At 39.0% G+C, this 24844-nt stretch overlaps 1 protein-coding gene across 1 annotated transcript in view; it reads left to right on the forward strand.

Moving 5' to 3' along the window:
* TMEM156 (transmembrane protein 156) overlaps nucleotides 1-24115 on the forward strand; it is a 37983-nt gene extending 13868 nt beyond the window's left edge. Inside the window, exons 2-7 of the mRNA XM_015244037.3 lie at nucleotides 1920-2189; nucleotides 4756-5016; nucleotides 6825-6944; nucleotides 8933-9016; nucleotides 21337-21442; nucleotides 23761-24115. Of these exons, the coding sequence (XP_015099523.1) occupies nucleotides 1920-2189; nucleotides 4756-5016; nucleotides 6825-6944; nucleotides 8933-9016; nucleotides 21337-21442; nucleotides 23761-23773 (854 nt within the window). The 3' untranslated portion in view covers nucleotides 23774-24115. The remainder of the gene's footprint in view (nucleotides 1-1919; nucleotides 2190-4755; nucleotides 5017-6824; nucleotides 6945-8932; nucleotides 9017-21336; nucleotides 21443-23760) is intronic.
* The last annotated feature ends 729 nt before the right edge of the window (nucleotides 24116-24844 follow it).

Genomic DNA, 24844 nt, shown 5'->3' on the forward strand with positions numbered 1-24844 from the left:
TAGTTTATAAAAATAATAAAAATATAATAATCAGTAATAAAACACTTACGGAATTACTATCAAAGTACAAATTCCACTAGTAAAAAAAGTGCCTTAATATCAATCAGTAGCTTGATTTTTCTTTTAAGTTTGAATCAAGATGTATGAGTAGGATGGGAAGAGATAAATTGGGAGTTCACGATTTGCAAATATTAACTATTACATAAAACAGATAAACAAGTTTCTACTGTATAGCACAGGGAACTATATTCAATGTCTTGTAGTAACTTATAATGAAAAAGAATATGAAAGGGAATATATATATGTTCATGTATAACTGAAACATTATGCTGTACACCAGAAACTGACACAACATTGTAAACTAACTATATTTCAAAAAAAAAAGATGTGTAAGTAGGAGTAATTGTTCTTAAAAATGAAGTAGTTCTTTCACTGTGCTCCACATTATTTAGAAAATTTTAAAAATATATTTTGTCCATATGATTACATGAGAAATACTAAAGAAAGCTACATAAAGGTGGAACTGAGCTTGTCAGTAATTTTTCTCATCCTAGTAAATGACTGTCAGACTGAGACTGTCTGAGAGAGAGGTTACCTGTTCCTAAGTTCATCACTACTGCTACAAAGGGACTCCCAACTTTTATATAGTGAGCTTTAATTACTTGTGTGGATTAAATCGTAGATAATTCTATCTTAAATAAAGGATGAATTTTTGATTTTTACTTTGGAATATGGGTTTGCATTTTAATAATACACACCTAACAATTTTCAAAAGGGTTTGCATCTGTACTGCACCACTTGATGCTACCACAACCCCACGAGGTTAGCAGGATCTAGCTGTTATCTCCATTTTGCTAGTGAAAAAATGAGATTTGTGGAGACTAAATTGTTCAAGTATCTTGGCTAGTAACAAATTGAGCAATTAAAGTCTTTGTCTTTTGTTTTGAACTCAGTGTGCTTTCTATTATACCATTATTTCCATATTTGATCTTTGGCTTCAGACAAAAATAAACATTATGATGTCATCCTGTTAAGTTTCATCTTTGGAGGTTCAGGTAGGTTGAATAACGGTCACCCAAAGGTGCTAATCCCTGGAACCCATAATGGTTACCTTATAAGGGAAAAGTGTCTCTACAGATGTGATTAAGTTAAGGATCTTGAGATTATCCTACCTAATCCAGGTGGGATTGAAATCCAATCACAATTGAGATTGTGAGAGAGGCAGAGGGAGATTTGACACAGACAGCAGAGTAGAAGACAGAGACACAGAGGAGACGGCAATGTGACCATGGAAGCAGAGATTGTAGTGATGGGGTCACAAGCCAAGGGATTCCAGCAGCCACCAATAATTGAAAGAGGGGCAAGGAACAGATTCTGCAGAGGGAGTGTGGTTCTGTGGACATCTAGGCCTCAGACCAGTAAAACTGGCATTGAACTTCTGGCCTTCAGAACTGTAAAAGAATACATTTCTCTTGTTTTAAGTCACTGAGATTGTAGTAGTTTGCTATAGCAGCCCTCAGAAATGAACACAGAAATACTGTTCAAGTTTTCCATTCCCTGTTCAACTCCATGCAATTGACTTGAACTTCTATTTCAGAACCGATGGATTCAGAGGGACCTAAGGTTTGTTCATTAAAACTTTCCCAGAAGAGAGAATGGTTCAAATGCTGGGGTTTCTGAGAACTTCTCAGCGAGTACTTCTCTTCTCTGAAAATTAATAGGGAATGTTGACAAAGTTTGAAAAGAAATATTTAAATGGAGTAGATATTGCTAATTCACATAAAAAGAAAGTTTTGTCACTGATAAACTGAAGTGCACTGAATCTGCCTAAGAAACACTGGGAGCTTATTGTGTATTTATTTGAATGCCAAAAACTGAAAATTTTACAGTAAAGAAAGCTTTTTTTTTTCCTTTTATAGGAAACGTATTGGAGCTATCATGTTTGGAAGTGTGTTTACAACACAATTTCACCTATTCATTCTCCTCTTTAAAATTTCCTTTCGTGACTTTTCTGCAACCAAGAAGAGAAACTCAGACTATTATGGGAATCTTTCTAAATCACTCCAGCTTTCAAAATGTCACCAGGATTTGCCAAGACATCACAAGTGAATTTAAAATTTGCTCCTCGTGTTTGGCTTGTGAGTCCAAAGGAAACACGGATTTTATTTCTCAGGAACAAACATCAAAAGGTAAATACAAAAGAAGAATGAGAAGAAAATTTATCAAGGATAAATAACCTTATTCTGTTAAAAAAAAAGAAGTATTGAAAATATATCCCAACGTTAAGTCCAATTGCACTGGAGCACTCAGTGGCGTGGTGCTCATTGAATGACTTGCAGGCTTTGTATACTAACTTGTTCTTGGTTTACTTTGATTTATTGAAAAGAAAATATCTATGCTGAAAATACATCAAAATGCCACTGTAATCCACCTACATTTGATGGGTAAAGGATAGTTTAGCATGCTCTCTTCAAAGATATTGAAATAAAATTCTAAGTAAATTTGTAGGTTCTCATAGTAAAATCACACTTTGATTCCCCAAGGAGTCACTGAATCCTTGATGCATTTGTACCTATTCTTTGTAGCTACTCCTGCCTAACATTCATCCATTATCTATAAATTGTCTTTTTACTTGTTTAATGATCCAGTGAGCTTCTTGATGGCAGGAACTTTGTCTTTGTTCCCTATGACATTTTAAGATCTTAGAATAGTGTCTACATGAGACATTTGAAAAATACTTGTTTAATGATTGAGTGAACAAATAAAAACTTGACTATGTATTTTCTGTAATGTCTAACTGAACCTTGCATTTATTATGAGACAAATATATATTATTTAATTAAATCAAATCAATTTGGATCATTGAGAATTAAAATAATTAATTTACAGTCATAAAATATACTGGTGGCCTCAAGCCCAAGCATCAAATTCATTGCTTTTACCTATTTAGTGGGATCACTTCCTATATTATTTCATACTGGCATTTCTTCCCATTCTTTCAGGATGGGAACAAGATATCTTGGCATTGGCTGTGGATGAAGTACGATAGATATGTCTTTTTCTGTGTTCTTATTCAAGTAGTGCTGTAACTGTTGTAGGGTCAAATTAATCAGAAAACAATTTGGGAAAATACCTTTATTATGATAGAGAACTAGGAAGTGTTTTAAGAACTGGCAGCTCACTGGTGCTACTTCTCTGCCTCCTTGAAAAGTAAAACATTGATAAGTTATTCCAGTTGCTATGGCTGTGTCACAATCATCCCAAAACTCAGTGGCCTTAACCACAGCAATCCTTTCTTCTTACCTTCCCTCCCTCCTTCCTTCCCTCCCTCCTTCCTTCCCTCCTTCCTTCCCTCCTTCCCTCCTTCCTTTCTTTCTTTCTTTCTTTCTTTCTTTCTTTCTTTCTTTCTTTCTTTCTTTCTTTCTTTCTTTCTTTCTTTCTTTCTTTCTTTCTTCTCTTTCTCTTTCTCTTTCTCTCTTTCTTTCTCTCTTTCTCTCTTTCTCTCTTTCTTTTTCTGTCTCTCTGTCTCTCTCTGTCTCTCTCCCCCCACTCTCTTTCTCCTTCCTTCCTTACCTGTAGGGTCTGGGATTCAGAGTGGGCATAACTGGGCATTTCTGCCTTGAAGCATTTCGTGCTGTGGGAGTCAGACACTGACGAGCTAAGACAGAAGTGGGGCTGGAGCAGCTAGAGGCAGGTGGGCATTTCTCTGTCTTCATGTCATTTCAGAGTTTTTCTATGTGGTCTTTCTACTTGGGCTACTTTGGGCTTCCTCACAGCAGGGCAGCCTTAAGTTGCTGAACTGTTACTTAATGGTTCAAGGCTCCAATATTAGTGATGCAAAGATCAAAGCAGAAGTTGCTTCACCTTTTCTGGCCTTATCATATAATGTCATTTCCTCTGCATTTTGCTGGTTACAAGCAAGTAACTCCTTCCACCCAGATTCAAGGGGAAAGATATTAGACTCTTATCTATTTATGGTGGAGTGGTGAAGTTTTAGGCTAACATGTGTTATAGGTTGAATTATATTGAAGTTCTAACCCCCAGTATCTCAGAATGTGACATTATTTGGAAATAGAGTTGTTGTAGATATAGGCAGTTAAATTAGAATAAGGTCATTTGGGTGGGCCCTACTTCAGTATGACTAACATCCTTATAAAAAGTGAAAATTCGGATACAGACACACACACACACATAGGGAGAATGCCATGTGAAGATGAAAGCAGAGATCAGGATGGTGCTTCTATAAGACAAGGAACACCAAAGACTGCCAATAAACCATTAGGAGCCAAAGGAGAAGCATGGAACAGACCCTCCTTCACAGCCCTGAGAAGGAAGCAGCCTTGCCAATACCTTGGAAGTCTAGCCTCTAGAATTGTGAGACAATAAATTTCTGCTGTTTAAGATACTCAGTTTATGGTACTTTGTTATGACAACCCTAGCAAACTAGTGCACTGTGGGGTGGGAAACATTGTTGTGACCATTTTGGAAAATACAATGTGTCCCACAAGTCATCAAGGAATTTTTTTTTCTTTGAGATGCTCCAATTCTATTTCAACCCTACTGTTAGCAGGTTTTCACACTCTTAAAAAATGTAAGCACTTTGTTACTTTTAGTAACTGATACTTTTAGAAGCTGATAACTTCTTGTTCTTTGGTTTTTTTTGTATAGGAAGGAGGAGATTCAATTTTGAATTGTATCTGTTTTCTTACTGTGAAGTACTGTTTTGTGAATAGCATTTCCTTAATCTCTTTCTAGTTCTGATCATGAAAGGATCAATGCAAGTGAAGGCAAATGATCTTCACTCACCTTGTCAACGTTTTAACTTCACTGTAATGCCTTCAGCTGACCGCTTGGAGGAATATAACAGCACCTGCAACCTAAAAACCCGCACTAGAAGGTCAGCCACCAAAGAGGAAGACCCCACCAAGGAAACGTCCATAAACCACACCTGTAGAATTATGGAACACCCAAATAATTGTATTAACATTTCTTTGTACTTAGAAATGGATGTAAAAAGTAAGTTTTTAAGGAAATTAGAGGGAAAAAGAGAATCGGATACAGACACAAAATTAAGTAAGGGCTACCACATTAACTTCACTGAAAGTCAAATAGTTCAAGAATTTTACTGATGAAATAACAAGGCTGGAAAGAATGTCAGCTCTTTTAACTGTTTATTTTCCTTTCAAAATGTGCTTTCTGTGGAGCCTAGCTTCCAGGAGGCTTCTGTGGGTTGCGATTTGAGGGGCACTAGAAAGACCCTCGGCTCCAGAATAACTTCTGGGAATGCCTGTCTGCTGTGCTTGAAGTAACACTATCACACTCATGTATTAAAGGGTGAGATTTCTTTTTAAATGTAAATATACATGTACATTGTGATGTGCTCTTAACTTTTGAATTGATTTAACATGTCTTCTTTTACAGCTGAGAAAGATACCTGAATTAAGGGGATTTTTGAGGTACTGCTGTGAAGATAGGTGGGGTATAGGTTAGGCATTTTGGGTCACTGGATGACTCTAAATAAAGGAAAGGCAGGAGTCTGAAAGAGAAAGCTTATGTATTTCTTAACCCTGTTTAAGGTTGATTAGCTTCCTGGTCACTCTATTCTGAATTAACACAATTGATCCCCACTACTAAGCAGGGTGCCCTTCCTTCACCCATAAACCCTACTCTTGAAGAGCATTTTATCATATAACCATTTAATGAGTGCCTGCTGTATGCCAAGCAGTGTGCTAGGCATTGGGGTCACAGAGATAGATGAATGTAAAACAATCAAACAAGTGCAATCACTGTGATAGGAGGTGCTGTCACAGCTGGGGAGGCTGCATGCTGCCATTCCAGTCAACCTGCACTTTCTCCATGCAGCCTCCTCTCCAAATAAATGTTGACTGCCTCTTTAATGAGGCAGGTGACTGAATCTGTCTATGGATTGTGGTGCCTGTGAATGGGATACCCAGACCATGAGTCCCACTAGAGCAGTTATCCAAGAGTTATAAACAAGTTATATATCCTGCTAAGCTGAATAATTACTAGCTGTGTTTTGCATGCAGGGAAGCAGGTACTTAGGGTGGCTCAGAAAATCAGTAGACAGTTGTGTTTTGGACAGGAAGACAACCTCGTTTAAGTCACTGATTCCTGGGTCTGCTGGCCAGTGTGTCTTTATGGGACCAAAGGAGACTGTGTTAAGCTGCTGTTGGATGGTGACTATCCTTCCACATTGCCTGTCATTTGAATGAACAATTTTTTACCTGTATCCTTACTAAATTTAGGCTAGGGTCACTGTATGTTTAACTAATGCATGCACTTGACCTGATCATGGCCATGAGAGCCCCTGTAGAAAGGAGGTCTGATTAATCGTCTACCCTGGCCTCTTCTGTGCCTCAATCCAGCCTCTTTCTTTTTCTGTCTTACACTTTCTTCTCCATCCTCATCTTACTGCATCTTTGTTGTCTTGAGGGCACATTTTTTGACTGCTTGACCCAGGGCCAAATTGTTAATCACAAATGGCTTTGATTATGGTACTCTGCTTATTGCAGTCTTGACCTAGTGACTGTGATGATGGTGAAACTAACATCAACATGACCTGTAAGTGAAATTAACCTTAGAATTTTGAAACCAAACATCCCTGGATGCCACTTGGTCAAGTTTCTTCCTTAAATACGTTAGGAAAGAATTCAGGAGAGCAAGTGACCCTGTAACAGTGATGGTTAGATATTCAACTTTTCAGTTAAGGGCAGAATATATAGTAGAATCCAGCTGCACCACCATATAACCTCTTATCTGCTGCATTATTTTACTGCATTTTTATAGTACATTTTTCTTTGCAGGTTTTATTTGTTCCATGAAGATCACTTGGTATGTTTTAGTTCTATTAGTTTTTATATTTTTGTTCATCCTCATTATCCACAAAATACTTGAAGGCCACAGGAGAGTGAAGAAGTGGCAAAGTAAGTATTGAGAAATAAATCCATCATTTGGGATAATTCATCTAATGTCAGGGAGCTCCTAATCTTATATATAGATTCCACTTATCTTTTTTTTAAGTTCAATTTACCATTTACTGAGCACCTACTGTGTGTAGGTGGTGATTCTAGGAAGCCCAAGGAACATAAACATAAGTAAGACACAGTGCCAGCTCTCAAGGAGCTTGGTGTGTCTTTCTCCTGCCCAGACAAGTGAGTAAGAGGGGAAGAAATGCTGGGTGAATTGGAAGAAGTTGACAGACTGGAGGTTGAGCAGGAGCTTGGTGGAAGTGAAGGCAGAAGAGAGGCAGAAAAATAGGGAGTGGTGATAAAGAATTTCAGAGTTGGAGATCTTGAGCAGAGTGGTCCTAGGTGATGAGTGTGAGCAGAAGTCAATCTTTAATAAGTGTGGAAGTGACACTTTTTAGATTTTTGACTATGAAGAGCTCAAATGTGTAGTTGGAAATCAGGACAGTAAAAATGATACTCAAAAAGACTTAACAACTAGTATGATATAGGCACCTATCAGAATGGACAGTGACTGTCAGCTCCTGGTGTGGCCCTGTGGCATGTACCCATGTGCATACTGGCCCTACTGGTGGGTAAGCATGTAGACACGCCCCTCTGGTGTGTACCTATGGGCAGACTGGCTCCAGTGGTATATACCAATGCATATACTGGCTCCATGGGCATGTACCCATGCATATACTGGCTGAATGTGAGACCTGATGGACAGTTTATAGTATGAGACGTTGATCTCTTAAAGACAGTATTAAATGTATCATTATGAGAATAGCCTTTGAAGACAAGTGGACTTGGGTTAGAATTCTAGTACTGTCACTACTAGCAAGTTACCATGTTTGAGTGTCCCTTTTTTCCTTTGTAAAACAATAATAATCACCATTTCCACATGCAGTTGAGGTAAGGATTGAACTAAAGAGATTATATAAGAAATTTATCCCAGTGCCCAGTAGTTTTCAATAAAGGATAGTAGCATTGTGCTGGGTGGGTGCAGTATTTCCCAAGGCTCCTATGTTCTTTACCAGGCGAGGCTGTGTTAGTCCTTTCAGTGGGCAGAACAAATGGTTGCCTCTAGGTTGGAATCAAACTATCATTCATTCTTTTGGCTAAGTCTTTGTTGGAGATCTTTCTGAGAAGTTTCCTATCAAGTCTTATCATTGGTACTTTAGTATATAAGGGTCTAAATAAATTGGTTACTAACATCATCAGCATTGTATATTTGTAGAATAAACATTCTCTGTTTCTGGGTATGTGCTATTACTTTTATTTTATAGATAAAAAACCCCCGAGCCTCAGAGGGATTGTTTTGTCCGAAGTTATACAGCTAATAAAATTTCAGAATTAAGACCCAGGGTCTTTCTTGTTTTGAAAATTATATTATTTGAAATAAGTGTGTGTCATTTGCAATTAGTACATGGTTTTGAGTTTTTTTGATCCCTTTATCTATAAATGATTACATATTAGGAGAGTTAGAAGCCAGATAGAAAAAAATGTCTAGAAAGAAACCCATAGTGGGGAGTGACATTCAGTTTTTAGGAACATCTACCCAAATGGCAGGCTTAGTGGCTTTCAAAGGCTAACCTCATGAATCCAAGCATATGAAGTAGTGAAAAATATCCTGCCACTTAGGACAGTAAACATTATTAAATATTAAATATACATCAAATATTCTGCATATCATACCTATTTTATATAATAATATAAATAATATTGTGCATATAAGAGGAGATGCATCATGGCATTTATAGCAGTGGAGAAGCCACTGGTTTTAGAAAGAACCTATTTATTAATGGAAAATAACTTAATAGGGAAAAGCTCTTAATGTCCTGCTACTCCGGGCTCTGCTGTGAATGGCCCATTTTCCTTGGTAATCCTTTGAAACAACATGGGGAATACATGTTAAGAATGTGCAAGCTTATCATCTAAATATTTAATTTCTTTTCTTGGAATAGGTCATAAATACAAATCTACATCTGTTCTCTTAAGAGGAAGTGATTCTGAGAAACTTCGAACCCTGAACGTGCGGGTTATTTCAGGTGAGTTCAGTGACATGCAAAAAAAGCACCGCTGGAATCCCAACGCTCCACCCTTTCACTCTAAACAGAGAATCAAATGATCTGAGCTCATTTAAATTAGTCTTGTATCTGGAAGAAAGGAGCTGTGAGCAAATGAAAACTAGTGTAATATGTCTTATTATCAAGGGACAGTTATGATCAAAACTACCTCCTTAAGTAATGGAAAGTTTGCTTAATTGGCAAGAAGAAGTATATGTGAGTAGGCAGAGGGGAGAAAGCAATAAGGAATAAGCCTCAGGTTTATTTTTAAATGAGACAAGATACCATTATTCCTCAGAATTGCAAGAAGTAATTGCAGAGTGGGCACAGCTCTTTGCTAGAGCCTTCGCTTAGCCGAGGGTGTCATTGCACAAAGAGAACATCTAATAGCCCCAATTAAAAAGTCCCCTGTCCTCTCTTGAGAACTAGAAATGGAATAAGGGAATCTAATTAGAGCAGCTAAGGGGGATGTTAGCACAGATGCTGTGGGTCGATCTCCTTCTTATTGTGAAGACTCCTTCTGAATTCAAGTTGTCAAATTGTATTAGAAAGAAAGAGAGGGAGAAGGTGACATGGGCAAATCTCTTCTTCATCAGGGAGAAATAATATGCTTGACTCTGAGAACCGCAGAATTAAGACTGATGCCCCACGGCTTCCACGCACAGCCAGTGAGCAGGCTTCTTCGTACTTTATGAGAACTTAGACAAGGAAGCTTCAAGTCTGGTGGTTAAACAGGTTTCAAAAATGAAAGGAAATGGAACAAACCCTGAGCTCCTCACTGCAGCTGCATCTGTGACCACTTAGAGATTTGCCCATCATTTCACTGGCGCCTGTGCCTGGAGACTTTTCTGAGCTATTTAAACCAGGAGGTCCTCAGACCCCTGGCCTGAGGAAAACCTGGGTTGGGTGCGCCTAAAAAGCTCAATTAAAAAAAATTTAGACTTTCCAATCTCAGCATTAGCATTAAAATGACTAACCTATGGCTAAAAATAAGCATTGGACAAGTAATTACTTGATACCAGCTAAATGTGGGGAAAGTTGATAGAAGTTTTGTGTGGTCAGTGAGTTTTATTTGGTGAATGAGGTAAGAATCAGAGGGTTGTTTCAAATGGCAAAATCCATTTTTAAAGGGAGAAAATGGCGCTTCCTCTGCGCTCCCCTCTTGGCCAGTACCCGTGCTGACACGCAGGTCCCAGGCGTGCTTTAACCTGGTGCTGCTGGGCTTTTGGTTGCCTTTGGAATTCTCATCTTTTCTCTTTTCAAGTCATAATTTTGAGCACTGCAGCGTCGTCTGAGAAAAAGTCAGTAGCTCCCCGTCCACCCCTGTCAGCGGGGGAGCGGGCGATTTAAAGCCCTAGCAAACCACGAGACTAACCTCTCAGGTTCTATTTACAAGCCTATGATTTTCATTCACCAGAGAAATCTGTCTGGGCCATCCTTTCCGTGTAATAGCTCTCACTAAAAATCCTCAGGCTTTATTACCAGGCATATAATATTAATGTTCAGAGCGGGCCAAGGGGTGATGGCCTTTTTTAAAAACCAAGAGTCCTTTTGAGGCTTGGCATCTTAAAGAGGGGAAGAAGAAGATTTGTTCTTGTTTTATATATATATATATATATATATATATATATATATATATATATATATATATTCCTTTAACCTAAATGCGTTTTTTCCCCTCCCATTATAAGTTGCTCTTTCTGAGGGAGAAATGGGAAGGAAATAATATCTCCCTCGAGGGCTGTTTTTAAGGCCTCTTTTTGTAATGATGGATTATAGGCAGGAGTGAGAATGTAAGGGGAAAAAATGTGCCAGTATGGTTCTCTAGAGAAGCATTAACATAAGTGAAAAAAAAATGTAGTTCAAAGAGAGCAGTGACTATGCCCTCTTCAGCAGAGCAGCCTGCTGTCGGCCCCGGCTGTATGTTCCAGAATGTCTCTCCAGTTGTTCACGTATCGCAAAGTGAGTATTGTGGCACACATCCACACAGAGATATGGAGAGCCTCACAGCCTCAAAAACGATAAGAGAGAACTAAGGGGAGATTACCAACACCGTGGCGCTGCACGGGGCTGCCACGTACTGGGGGCGGAGGAAACACGGAGACATGGAGACAGTACATGAGTCTCATCGCTGTAGAGAGCGACGTCGTAGCATCCAACCCCAGGCTGTTATGCATCTCTAGTATTTCCCTCCTTGCTCTGGGAAGCGTGATGGCTTCTGTTGCCTGCCTTGGCGTTAATCTATTCTACATCTCATTTATTATCTGCACACAGGTGATGACTCTCTCATTCCTCTTTGGAGCCTTGTCCCGAGCATACTATCTGGCATGTAGTCCACGCACAATAAAAGCTTATTAAATCGCACAAACCCTAAGGGGAGATGCATATAAAGTAAAAAGAGCAGATGAAGTTGAAATGAATCCTTGGGGTCGGGAAAGGTGAAAATGAACAGAGAGACAAAGCAGTGATCAGAGGGAACATGATTCCACTTCATTAAAGAGCATAAAATGCACTTTATAGAATTGCTAAAGATATCAGAGAATAATGAAAAGCACTGACCATCTTGAAGAAGAGATTTTGAGAACCATGCAAAAGTAGCTTTGAAATGCATCCCTAGAAACAGCCCTTAATGAGCTGACCACACTGGGAGACCAAGGCCAGGGGCAGGAGCAGTGTGCTAAGACCCGAAGCGCTGGATGCAGACAACAGAGACCAGCTTGGCTGACTTGGCAGAAAGGAAATGTATTGGAAAACCGGTAGGTAACCCTTGGCAGCAACAGGAACATTGGGCAGTCTGGGCTTAGAAAAGGAGCAGGAGTCAAGGGAGGCCAGATGGCCAAAAATACAACCAAAGTTGTCCCAGGAGGAAGGTCTGGTGAGAATGCCTTGGCCGGTGTCACCACCGTTGGACACTCCCTCGGAGCTGCCAGAGCTACCCTCTGACCACCTTGCAGCTTTGCCTCACTGTCCAGGATGGCAAACCCCAAGGAGGGGTATCTGGCTGATGGAATACAGGCCGCAGATTGGTTTTCTGGGTACCAGGAAGCGGGGAGAAGGTCTATCTGCTTCTCTGGCTTCTTGTGTACTAGACAGTTCCCCTGAGATGTCCACTAGCTGGACAGCCAATAAATACATACCTACATGTAGGACACTGCATTCCCAGGATTAGAGCGTCCACTTACTCCTGCTGCATGGGTCAGTTAAGGGAGTCCTTTCATCTCTCCCTTCTATGTCCATCAAAAATGATGAGATTTTTAAAACTTGAAATTCTTCACCTTCAAATATTCAGTCAAAATCTACTGAACACTGACTATGGGTCAGAAATTGTGCTAAGCATTGACAATGCAGTGGCCAGAACACAGCACGGTCCCTGCCTGTGCAGAGCTGACACCACAGTTCAGGAGAGTCTACCCTGGTTCCTTAGGAGAATGTAAACAAATTAAACTATAAAAACTCATTAAGCACCGTACATTCACACACATCATTTTGTTTTGTTTCATAAAAACTTCACTTTTTTCCTGATGAGAAAACTGAAGCTAAGAGAGTTGAAAGTAACTGACCCAACGCCAGCTCCTAGCAGGGTGAGAGGCCAAACTCAGTTCTGTCCAGCGGATGCACTTTCTGGCACACCGCTTAAAGGCAGTGACGAGCGGGGACGTTTTCTCCTGCTGCTTCAAGCCATAGATCAAAACTCTTCTTGCTCTTTTACATTTAACACTGGAAACAGAGATGAGACATTTTCTCTATGAGGTAGTAAGTAGGAAGGAGCTTGTATGAGACAACGTGAATCATCTGCAAAGTAACATTTTGGCACTGGCAGTTAACGTGGGTGGGCTCTTGGGGACCACAATGCAAAGGAAACAGAATTTTGCTGTGCATGAGAACTGCCAAATGACAAAAGGAAGCGGATGACCCAGTAATATGTATTACCCCAAAATAAAACTAATGGCAACGTAAAATTATAATTTGCAACATGTTTAAGGCCAGTATAAATAAAGACTAAGCAGGTTTCAATTTCCTATGGAAGGGAAGATAATTTACTGGTGCCAGGTGTCCAGCAACCAAGCAAGATAACATGAAAATTTAATTTTTTCTTGCTTAACTATGATATTTATGACTCTTAAAATACAGATTTGGGTTCATAAAACAGAAAAGGTTATAACCATCTGCTTGGTTACAGACTAGATCAAAATGCAGAGGGTGACTCTGCCTGCAGGAAGAAATTCTTAAGTGTGAAGAATCTGTCGGCAAAAGAGGATAATTTATTCTATTCATTCACTGAATGACTTTATGTGACAGCCAATTGTGCCTGGTCTGGAAGAACTGATGATGAAACATATGCAGATAAACATCTTCTCTTTTCCCAGACTGTCCCTACCAACCATCAAGGCTCCCTCACCACCCCACTGCAAACCACCCCCTTTCCCCCCCTGCCTTTGTCTAGTTAGCTCCTACCCTGCCCTTCTGATCTTGGCTTAACTAATATTTCCTCAGGGAAGTTGTCTCAGACCTAGTGGACCAGGTAAATTACACCCTCAACATCACACATCTCTCTTTGTGGCAATTAATTTACATTTTTGTTGCTATTTTATTTTTTGTTATCGATTGATGTCTCTTCCATGAGCCAGTTAGCTTCTGAGATCGGGGACACTGTCTGATAATTCTCATCACTGCATCCCCAGCTCAGAGCACAGTGCATATAAAGATACATAGTAGGTACTTAATAACTATTTGTCAAATAAATACAACTTTACATCCTCAGTGTTGAAAAAACGGCTGCTGCTGTCTTACACAGGCCTTTCAAATACATTCCCCCCTAGATTATAACTCTTGATGATGCTTATCCAAAATAATGAAAGGAGAATGGTTAAATGCTTCATCAGCTTCATTCCTTGGAATATTAAGTATACCTGCAGTGTGAATGAGTCAGAAACAGAGTCAATGGCTCAGAATACTGGCAGCTGTCTGTTCCAGGAGTTTCTTTCCTCTTTAATTGTTAATTCCAGATAATTCTGCAGTCATTTATTTTCCCATCCTCATTTGATTTTCACATTGGCCAGATTGGGAACAGCTGAGTAGTTTTAGGACCACTGTTAATAATAACAGATGGAGCTTTGAACATAGTAGGGAGTTGGCACCTTGAATAATGGAAATCTATTTTAAGCCACTGTAATTGGTTCTATTAGCCCTAAAAAGCTGCTGGCTATCTTGGGCTTGCACAGAAGTGCTCACGCTTTCGTGTGATGGAAAGGCCAAAATGATGCAATATGGAAGTTTTGTATTTCTATAGTAATAGGAAGAAATAATTAAGACTGAAAGTTTTTTTTGGAAGCCAGATTAGAGAACTGACTAAGAATCACCAAACCACCTGAAGATCTTCACATCTGTCTTGATCTAAGTAATCTGTGAGGATTCACTTGAATTCCTTCATCTTTGGAAAAGCTCTTATGAGGAAACCAAGTACTTTGCGGGTAAAGGTTTAGCCATTTATTGCCACTGTGTCCGCAGAGTTGTGGCTGAATCCCTCAAAGTACGAGGTCATCATTTCCAGGGTTAGCTGCCACAGCCCCCCTGCTGCGCGCACACACTGGGCCTGCTAAGTTCCGAGCAGGGCCCTCGACTGGGCTTAAAACGATGCTGGGAAAATACTGTTCTGGACTTAGTGGTGCTTTCTATTTTTCACAGTACATCAAAATACATCTTTATTACCTTGTTTTACCCTTACGTTTATTTTCTTCCACTTAGTCTCAAGGCAGCCTCATTAGCTTTGCCCAAGTCACGAAGAAACGATCTGGGCAGTTCAGGCATCAGTACCCACCAGCCAAGCTTTGAACTGAACATGTCATGGGAGGCCCGGGCCCTGCTGCGAGAGGCTATCTGGTTGCCGCTGCCCACAAGGCCACACGGGTGCTGCGCGGAGGTGACTTTACCTGGTCCGGTGCCTCCCCGCAGGCCAGGGGGCTCAGCCTCCTGCAGGGGAAGCACAGCAGGAAGGGTCCTTGGTGTCATTCCGCTCACATGAGACACAAAGAAGTTAAATAACATTCTTTCAGTCATTCAACACATCTTCATTGAATACCCATTATATGTCATGCTCTAAGGTGGGTTCTGGGGAATATAACTGTACATAAAATACAATGTTTGCACACATGGAGGCAGACAAATAAGGAATTAAAACAAAACTGGATAAACTCACTATGGGGAGGAAGAGATCAGAGAGGGTCAAATACAGTATGGACACCTAAACCTGTTTACTTCTCCTTGTTTTGTTTTTCGGCTTTCCAATTTAACAGCCAAGTAAAATGTACCTGAAAAGTATTTTTGGGGATAGGAATATCAAAAACTGGTGGGGCAAATGTCCTTACCAGACAGGAGAGCCTGACTAGGATGGGGAAGTTTTAAATGTGCCTTGACTGTGGGAGATGGACCTTGTCTTTGACATGAAAATCATCAGGAACTAAGTGAAGAAAACACCTCATAAGTTTCCATTACTCAGTGGGACTCAAGAATTTCTTTGGAAGGATGAATTGACATTAGCTACCTGCTATCATAGATATAAAGCATTTTAAAAAGTGATGGAAATTTTCAAAAAGGAGAAAAAGAAATATCAGAGGTTAACCCAGACATTGTCGTGGTCGGAGTGATAAGGACTTTATTCGAGACGTAAGGCGTGGGGCTTTATTTTTCAATCAAAGTTTCCACTGTTGGAAATCCATTTTGTTCACTGGGTTTAGCCAGGTCAAAACTCAGACTGGGCTTCTTTTTAATTTTTTAGGCTCTGCTGAGTTTCTTGGAAAAAGTCAAAAAAATGTTTGGTTCAGAGATTTGACAAATTCATGAAAAGACTTCTGTGAAGTTTTAAAATATTTCTGACTGCTTCTGCTGCCTTAACTAGTGTTGCTGAATTAATATGATTTGAAAGAAACTCTATTTCTCAGTGTAAAACTAGAAAAAAATTTCCACCTGTTTTAGCTATTCTGAAGAAGGTATTAAAATGACATGTAGCCTACCTTTTTGCTTTTTATCAATTTTTCAGAAGTTTTCCTATTAGCATATAACTTACATGATTTTGGATACTAGGAGAAATAAAAGATAATGTACTGGTAGAGAGTTACTTTGGACCAGCCATCATTTTGACAGATAATGGCTTTCTGAATGATGGTCATACCATGATATGAAGCATCAACAAACTGAATGAATAAGCAAATGACGAGCAGTTTGGCTTTCCAACCAAAAGAGGGCTATTAATTTTCCTCAATCATTATTTGGTTTCATGAATAGGCTCTTTTGGGATTTTAACCATTAAAAAGACCTATCTCCAAATCTCCAATTCTGGAAGTTAATAAGATGCTTTGTCAAAGATGTCTAAACAAATTATTCACATGGCAATTCATTCTGAAGCTTTAATGTACATCAGAATCAACCATCAAACACTCCTGAGCCTTTGTGAAGGGAGGTCGTAATTCAATAGATCTGGGACAGGGTCCTAGAACCTGCATTTTAAATTACTACTTCTTGCGATTTTTCAGGCCAGGGATCTGTTGACCACTTTCTCCATTTTCTATTACTGTGTAACAAATCACCACAAATTTAGTGGCTTAAAACAACACACCTTTATTATCTCATAGTTCCTGTGGGTCAGAAATCTGGGCACAGCTGCTGGATTTCAGAGACTCATAAGCCTGAGCTCAAAATGTGACTTGGCCTGCGTTCTCATCTTGGGGCTCCCCATCCAAGTTTGTTCAGATTGTTGGCAGAACTCATTTATTTGAGGATTGTAGACTGAGGGCCCTGGCTTCTTACCTGGCTCTCTGCCAGATGCCACCCTCAGGTCCTGTAGGCCGCCTGCAGACCCCTGCTACATGACCCTTCCTGTAGACAGTTCAGGACATGCCAGTTTGTTTCTTTGAGCCCAGTGAGAGACCCCCTCTGACCTCAGGGAGAGCCCAGGCTCTCAGTTAAGGGCTTTTATCTCATTAAGTCAGACCCACCCAGGGTGGTCTTCCTTTTAAATAATTCAAAATCAAGTGATTTGGAATGTTCATTACACCTGTGAAAACTCTTCATCTTAGTGTAACCCAATCACAGGAATGAGAACTTATTCACAGCCCTGGCCACGCTCAAGGGAAGGGACTTACAAGGCAGGGGTGGGAATCTTGGGGGCCGTCTTAGAATTCTGCCTCCCGCAACCAGCCTTGAGAAGTACAAGAATCACAGACTACTGGGAACTTTTAGTGTGACAGACAAGGTGGATCAATCTAATCCCATAGATGTGGTTGGTACTTACTGACAACAAAATAAAAGTAAAGATGCTAAGGGCCTCCAATGCACTGGATCTGTGAGGAAAAGAGTGTGGGGACGGGAGCCCTGAACCCTGGTAAAGACTGGTCTCGTTTTCCCACCTCTGTTCTAATCAGTCAGGAGAGCTCTGTCATTTACTCTTTAGAGGTATATGCTCCATAAGAAGAAACTTGAACCTTGGTGGTTATTTTAGCATTTCTACAGGAAGGAAAGGGCCCTCAGTTTCTGCTGGAGATGCTTCAAAGAGGCATCTATTCCTGCCCCTTGAAGAGTAGTTGTTATCTTAATTTTTTAAATGTGTAATTTTTAAGATGGATACTTTTCTGGAGAAATTTATAAGCGCTGACACCAGAAGAATAGAAAATCTAAACAAAACAATTGTCATAGAAGAAATAGAGAATTTGTCAGTTATCTCTCAAAAAAAATCAGGAAGAGCAGTTCACAGGGGAATTTTAACAGTCTCTAAGCAACAGATATTTCCAATGGTATTTAAACTATTACAGACCGTAGAAAACAAGGATATTTCCTGCTTCTTTTTATGAAATAAACATTTATATTTAAACCTAAGGAGGATTTGTCTAAAGTGAAGGCATTGAGGAATCTTACTTATGTATATTATGCAAAAATCCTCAACAAATATTAGCAAAAGGATACAGTAGCACAGGTTAAAAACATGCATATGTGCAAACTGGCACGCACATTCCTACTATGGTCTTGTGGGGCTTACTCCAGGAATACAGGGACAGTTCGGGACATCTACTGTGTCACTCATCATGTTAACAGATCTGAGGGAATGATTATTGGATCATCTCTATAGGTACTAAAAATGTATTTGACAAAATACAATACCCATTCTTCATAAAAACTCTTAATAAAAATAAGTAGGTACTTCCTTAATGTGGTAAAATATATCTGTCTCAGACAAGAACCTAGAATCATGCTTAGTAGGGAAACACGAAAAGCATGCCCAGCTAAAGCTAAAAATGTTCTAGAATGTTTGCTATTGCCACTTTATCCACCACTGTCCTAGAAGTCCTATCAACACAATTAGATAAGAGACAGAAATACAAGGTTTACAAGTTGGAAAGAATAGGTAAAATGATCACTTATATTGCAGAAGATATGATGTGTACCTGGAAAATCTAAGGTAATTCCCTAAAAAAAAATCTTTGAAAAATTCAGTAAGGGGAAGGGTACAAAATTACTATAAAAAATCAAATAGCATTTGTATATTTAAACAACAACAAGTTAGAGGATACACTGCATTTCAAATCAGGGCAAAAGATAAATTAGAAACAAACTTAATAAGAAATGTGTAAGGTCTTTCTGAAGAAAACTTCAGAAAAATGCTCCTGAGAGACATGAGAATGACTTGAACAAAAGGAATGGTATATCATGTTCTTGAAAGGAAGATGAATATAAAAAGATGCCATTTTTTCTAAATCAATAAATAAGCAAGTTCATTTCAATATCCCAATGAAAAATAAACTGGCAACATGAGACAAAAAAATTGACATAGAAGAATAAAGAGAAGTGTACATTCCATTATGGCAGTGATATTTAACTAGATTAAAGTATCCAGTAAAACATTAGAAAGTTCAGAACTTAAGTAAATGATGAAAATGGCATATCAAATCAATAGGAAAACAAAGAATTACTGAATAAATGATGCTGGGACAATTAAATAGTCATCTAGGAAAAGAAAATTTACTTAATCCAGAGCTCACACTAATACTAATACAGCATAAATTCCAAACAGATCAATGATTTTAATGGAAACATGAAGCCACAAAAATTTAGAAGAAATGATGGTAGAGTTTATTTATAACTAACTCAAAGCTGGCCTTCCACTCGTGACACAAAACTCAGCCAAAACACTAATAAATTTGACCATGTGAAAAAGAATGTATACAGCAAAAACAACTGGGGAAAAGTTATTTGCAGTTCATAACAGATCAGCAACCTTTCCTAGCACAGAAGGAGTTTCTGATAATTGAGGAAGAAAAGATCATAGCCCAGTAAGCCAATGGGTAAAGGGTAAGAATGGACTGTTTACAGAAAAGGGAATACAAATAGTTCTTAAACATATGAAAGGTTGTTTTGGTCTCACTCAGACTAAATTCTTTCAAAAATATATATATTTTTTGGTGTTTATTATGTGCCAATAATATTGGCCATCGGGTATAGGAGATACAGTAGTGAACCACACTAAAGGTTTCTGCTGTCATGGAGCTTACATTCAGTGAAAAAGCAAATTAAAGCTACACTGAGGTGCCATTTTCATCCGTCAGATTGGCAAAAATCCCCAGAATCTTGACGTCATACTCTGTGGCAAGGGGCAATAGGTCCTCTCATATACTAAGGTAAGTTGAGAGGAAAAATTGGTACAATGTCTTGGATAGGTCATTTGGCAATAACTATCCAAGTTACAAATGTGCAAGCCCTTTGAGCCAGCAATTCTATTTCTAGGAATTTATCCTCTAGATTTACTTATATAAGAGAGAAATGTCATATGTACAAGTTTACTGCTAGTTTGTTTGCAATATCAAAAGATTAGACACAATCTAAACAAGAGGTCATTTAAAGACACGGTGGTATGGAGTACCAAGAATACTAGGTAGTTGTAATACCAGGTATTTGGAATACTATGAAGTTGTGAAAAAGGAATGAGGAAGCACTTATGTGGAAAGATCTCTAAGATATATCATTAATGACATATCTGAATGATATTCTACCAATTGTGTAAATAAGGACAAAAATACATTTTAATAGCATATAAAAGTACAAATTTATCCTCTATCCATCTACCCACAAAAAACTAATTGGCTGCCTTGGTTGTCTGTGGCAGAGGAACAGGAGAAGGGAAGGAACCACATGATGTGGTGGGATGCGTGTGGGAGATGGGGCAAGAGGGAACATTCACTGAATAGCCTTTCATGGTTTAAAAATTTTAAATCATGTGAATGTATTCCTTATTCAGAAAATTAAATCCAAAAAATAAGTTTTTCTTATCAAAAAATTTTTAAATTGAAGTACAGTCAGTTACAATGTGTCAGTCTCTGGTGTACAGCACAATGTCCCAGTCATGCATATACATACATATATTCATTTTCATATCAAAAATTTTTTTCTAATTAAAGGAATATAATTCTGAGAGAAGATTTGACAGTATTTCTATTTTGGTAAACTACCCCAGTATTTAATCATCTTCTTGGACAAGAAGCATCATATTCTTGATTATACTTAAATCTTCCATTTTGATTTATCTTCTTAAGAAGTAACTACTCAGATTTCTCTTTAAATTATAGGTCACCTCATTTCCATCCATGTTCAGGCTTTGAATAAAAAGTAGAGACATCTGTGTAGCCAAAACCACTTGTATTATGTAGAACTCAAGTTTCAATATAAAAACTAGAAAAGCAAGACCCAAGACCCCAGTGGAATGAAAGAGGTACCATTGTGCCACAGACATCAAGTTGTATCTCCTACGTGAAGGCAGCTGAAGATAATATTAGAAGAATTTAATAAAGTCACAGAGTTGTAGCAAAGGAAGACAGGTTCTAACCTGTCAGTTTATCTAATTTGTAACTTTGCTTTTTGGTAAAACAGACCCTGAAATCAAGGATGTCCTTAATATTCTCCCTAGGGACATATTTCAACAAGATGCAATGGAAGGAAATGTTTGTACTTCCCAAAGTCAAATTCTTTTCTTGTTACTTGACATTGTACTTTGTCTTTTTCTTTGCTTTGCTCCTCCTTATGCTTCAGGTCTTGTGCCCAGAAGGCGGTGGGAGTGGAAGAATGAAAAGAAAGATACAGAGCTGAGAGAAATGGGTTCAAAGTGTCAGAGCTGCAGGCAGGAAATTTAGTGAGTGGGGGAAACTGCCAAAATCCTGTCTAGAGGGAGCGCATGGTCCTCTTAACACATTAGAATATACTGTGCCTGCTTTTGCATTGCTATTGACTAAATATTGACTAGAACCGCTCTCCTTCTTAAACAGCAGAGACCACGCAGAGGCTGCCTTTGGCCCAGGTCAAGGACGTGCTTCCTCCAATACCAGAACTAGAAGCTACTTCCACAGCGCATCAGCAAGATCAACACACACGGTGAGTGATGCTTCAGTTTTACCAATGATTTGACTATTCATGATGAATGCGAATAGATCCAAGGGGGTATAGTTAACCCCAAACTGCTTTCTATCTGGGTGTAGGAGATAGAAAGTGAGGAACTTGCAAAATCAGTTAATATGGATTAAATAGTATGAAATAAAGTCACTATTTCCTCCAAAATTTAGGAAGGACCAGTCAACTAACCTCTTGGTCTGTTGCACAACATGTGCACCGATGCACCGAGATGTCAGCTCATCCTCTGGCACTGTTTCCTGGGATTGAGTCCTCAGTCCAGCAGGCTAGTCGTTGTTTCAGTTGGAGTATGAAAAAAGAGAGACTGTAAATTTGTAAAGCAGAGCTACTCACTGGCCCTCAACTACTGAAATAAAAAAGCTCCTCTAAATTTAATGTTTGGTAATCTAGATTAACTCACATCGATTTCCATGTATTTGAACCCAAAACTGTGATCAGATGTGTTTAGAAACTTTTTTCTTTCATTCAACAAATATTTATGAAGTAGCTATTTTGTTGAAGGCACTAATGATGACCGTTGGAGATTATTATAACAGGGAAAACAAGGGAAACTAGCATTTATTAGCATTCTTTTCTTGTGCTGGGTGGTGGTAGACCAGATCATTTACTCTTCGTAATATCTGGGTAGTTATCAGTCAAAGGTCCTGGCAGGAAACCGATGGTATGCTCACACTGAATAACCTGGAGAGAGTTTCATAAAGGACCTATTAAGCCAGGATGTGGGAAAACCAAAAAAGGAGAGTGCAGCCCCCTGGGACCAGTAACAGTGGGGCACTGCTACTGTCCCTAAGACTAAAGGGACAAAGAACTCAGACAGAGTCAGTGGCAGACACACACTCGCAGGTACACGCACAGAAGGAACCTGTGAGGAGGGCTGCCTGACAGCAGCTGGGGCCTTTGGTCATGGACACGACAGCCTGTGGTTGCCCTGAGAATCAATGTCCCAACGTGGCTGACCTCCTTTTTCCCACTGTAGTACTCCACACTGGCCCAACCCACCCAGAGCGACAGGACACGAGCTAGACTAAGACAGTTCATATAGAATGGCCTCCCAGATCACCAAGCATGGTGAACAAAAGGAGAGAGCAGATCTGGAAGGACAACCAAAGGTTTTCAGCATAGGTGGCTCAATACATCAAACTGGAAACTAAGTGCCAAGGATAACTGTGTGCTTAGGACTAGAGAGAGGCAGGGCTTCCTTAGTTCTGGGGTCTTAGTGCAGTCAGGATCTGCTGTTGGCTCAGAAATTCCTAGGGCGAATATGATGTCATCATAGAATTGTTTTAGTGAAATGTTCCTGGATGTTATGCTTGATACTTCTCATTCTAGTCCTCATTCTGGGACGTTCAACCTTTCACATGAAGAGCTCTCCTCTGTTCATTCACTACATGCTTTTTGAGCACCTACTGTGTGCCAAGAATTCTGCTACTCATTGGCAAAAAAATATGTAGTCAGTGGAGAATCAGATTAGGGAACCGAGTGTCAAGTTAACATGATAGAAGCACTCATGGGGGACTTGGGGAGCAAAATGGGGAAACCCTCATTCAGAGGACGTGTTGCTTAGCATTTAATAGATGTCCAATAAGTATTTGTTGAGTGAATAAATAAATCTCAACTTCTGTATCTTTCTACTAGAATCAGGGACTGTTACAACCAAAGAAACCTGTGTGAACACTTTCACTTTCATCTTATAAAAGTGGAAAATAAGCCAAAATATGTAGTGGCAGAGGCAAGAGGAAACCCTAGGATTTCTGGGTCCTAGCTGAGACGTGTACTAACCTCCACTAACCTCCCTGTCTTCTTGGGGATGTAAATGAGGCTCCATTGCATTGGAAAGAGCCCTTAATCAGTGACTTTAGGAAGTTTTAGGGTGATGTTATAAGACACAGTTTTTTGGAAAAATTTTTCTTTATTGACATAGTCAGTTTACAATGTGTCGATTTCTGGTGTACAGCATAATGTTTCAGTCTACATATACATCCATATGCTTGTTTTCATGGTCTTTTTCATTATAGGTTACTACAAGATATTGAATATAGTTTCCTGGACTATACAGAAGAAACTTGTTTATCTGTTTTGTATATGGTAGTTAGTATTTGTAAATCTCGAACTCCCAATTTATCTCTTCCTGCCCTCTTTCCCCTCTGGTAACCGTAAGTTTGTTTACTGTGTCTGTAAGACACAGTTTTAATAAATGTTTTTAAAATTGTTTTCTACTAATTATTTTCAGGTTAACAAGATTTTTGTGTGAATCATATTTGCCTTTTTTTTTTAATCTTCAGACAATCTCTATGATTTCCTCTGGACAATCTAGACTGAACCCTTTTGAAGAGTACTCATACTTTCGTTTTGGGAATGAGGTAACTGGTAAACATTCGGTCCAGCTGAGGATGCACAATAGAACCAGTAGGAATGCTGACTGGTGGACGGAAACTAACGCGAGAGCACTCATTTGACCCAGGAGATTAAAGGAATGAGTTTTTTCAGGAAGCCATTATGAGTCTCATGGAAAACAAGCTGATGAAACTGGTGGAAACAGTAAAAGAATGCTTACTCTCTTTGTTTATCCATGTTTATACAGCCTACAACAGCCCCAAGATTTTGATTTTGAGGAACCAAAAACAACATTGAGGAGGAAAATCCCTCCTCTCACTGGCCCACATTGTAGATCCTGATTTGATGAGTTTGCCTTTTCAGATGGACGATTTCTATTTGGCAAATTGCTTAAGAGGACCAGGGTTGTTTGTTTATACATTCGTTTGCATTTATAAATATTGCTTCCTTTTGGCACTGGAATTTTTTTAAAAATTCAAAGATACCAAAATAAAAGGAATTTAAGTGGAATACTTGAATATTTAAATCTAACAATACAATGTTTCCTCTGATTCTTTTGGCTTTCATCTTTTTATAGTTTTGATGGATGTCAAGAATAATTATAGTTATTAATTTACAGTGAAACCTTGGACAAGAGGGCAGTTTTTAACAATGAAAAATAGAAAAATACCTTCCCAGAGTTAAGATGGAACTTAATCTCCTGACATCATTGTATGGTTAAAATCGCTTATCTGAGTAGATTTGCAGAGTTTAACTGCAAGATCAGGTTTGATACTAAGCAACCTAACAGGAACACATGTTCAGCACACAGAGGTGTTTTTGGTATTCCATTTTCTTTCTTTCTTTCTTTTTTTTTTTTTGTTAGATCACAAACTGAGATTCTAATTGTAAAATTTAGGAATTGACGATGTGGCAAATGGAATTCTACTAGTCTCACTTTTTCTGATTTGTGTACCCCTGATTAATAGGTGAGTCAGGCTCAGGTCTGGGATTATTCAGCAGGAATTTAGGGGTGTCACATTCTCTCAGGTA

The sequence above is a fragment of the Vicugna pacos genome, chromosome 2 (assembly GCF_048564905.1).
Source record: "Vicugna pacos chromosome 2, VicPac4, whole genome shotgun sequence".
Lineage (NCBI taxonomy): Eukaryota > Metazoa > Chordata > Mammalia > Artiodactyla > Camelidae > Vicugna > Vicugna pacos.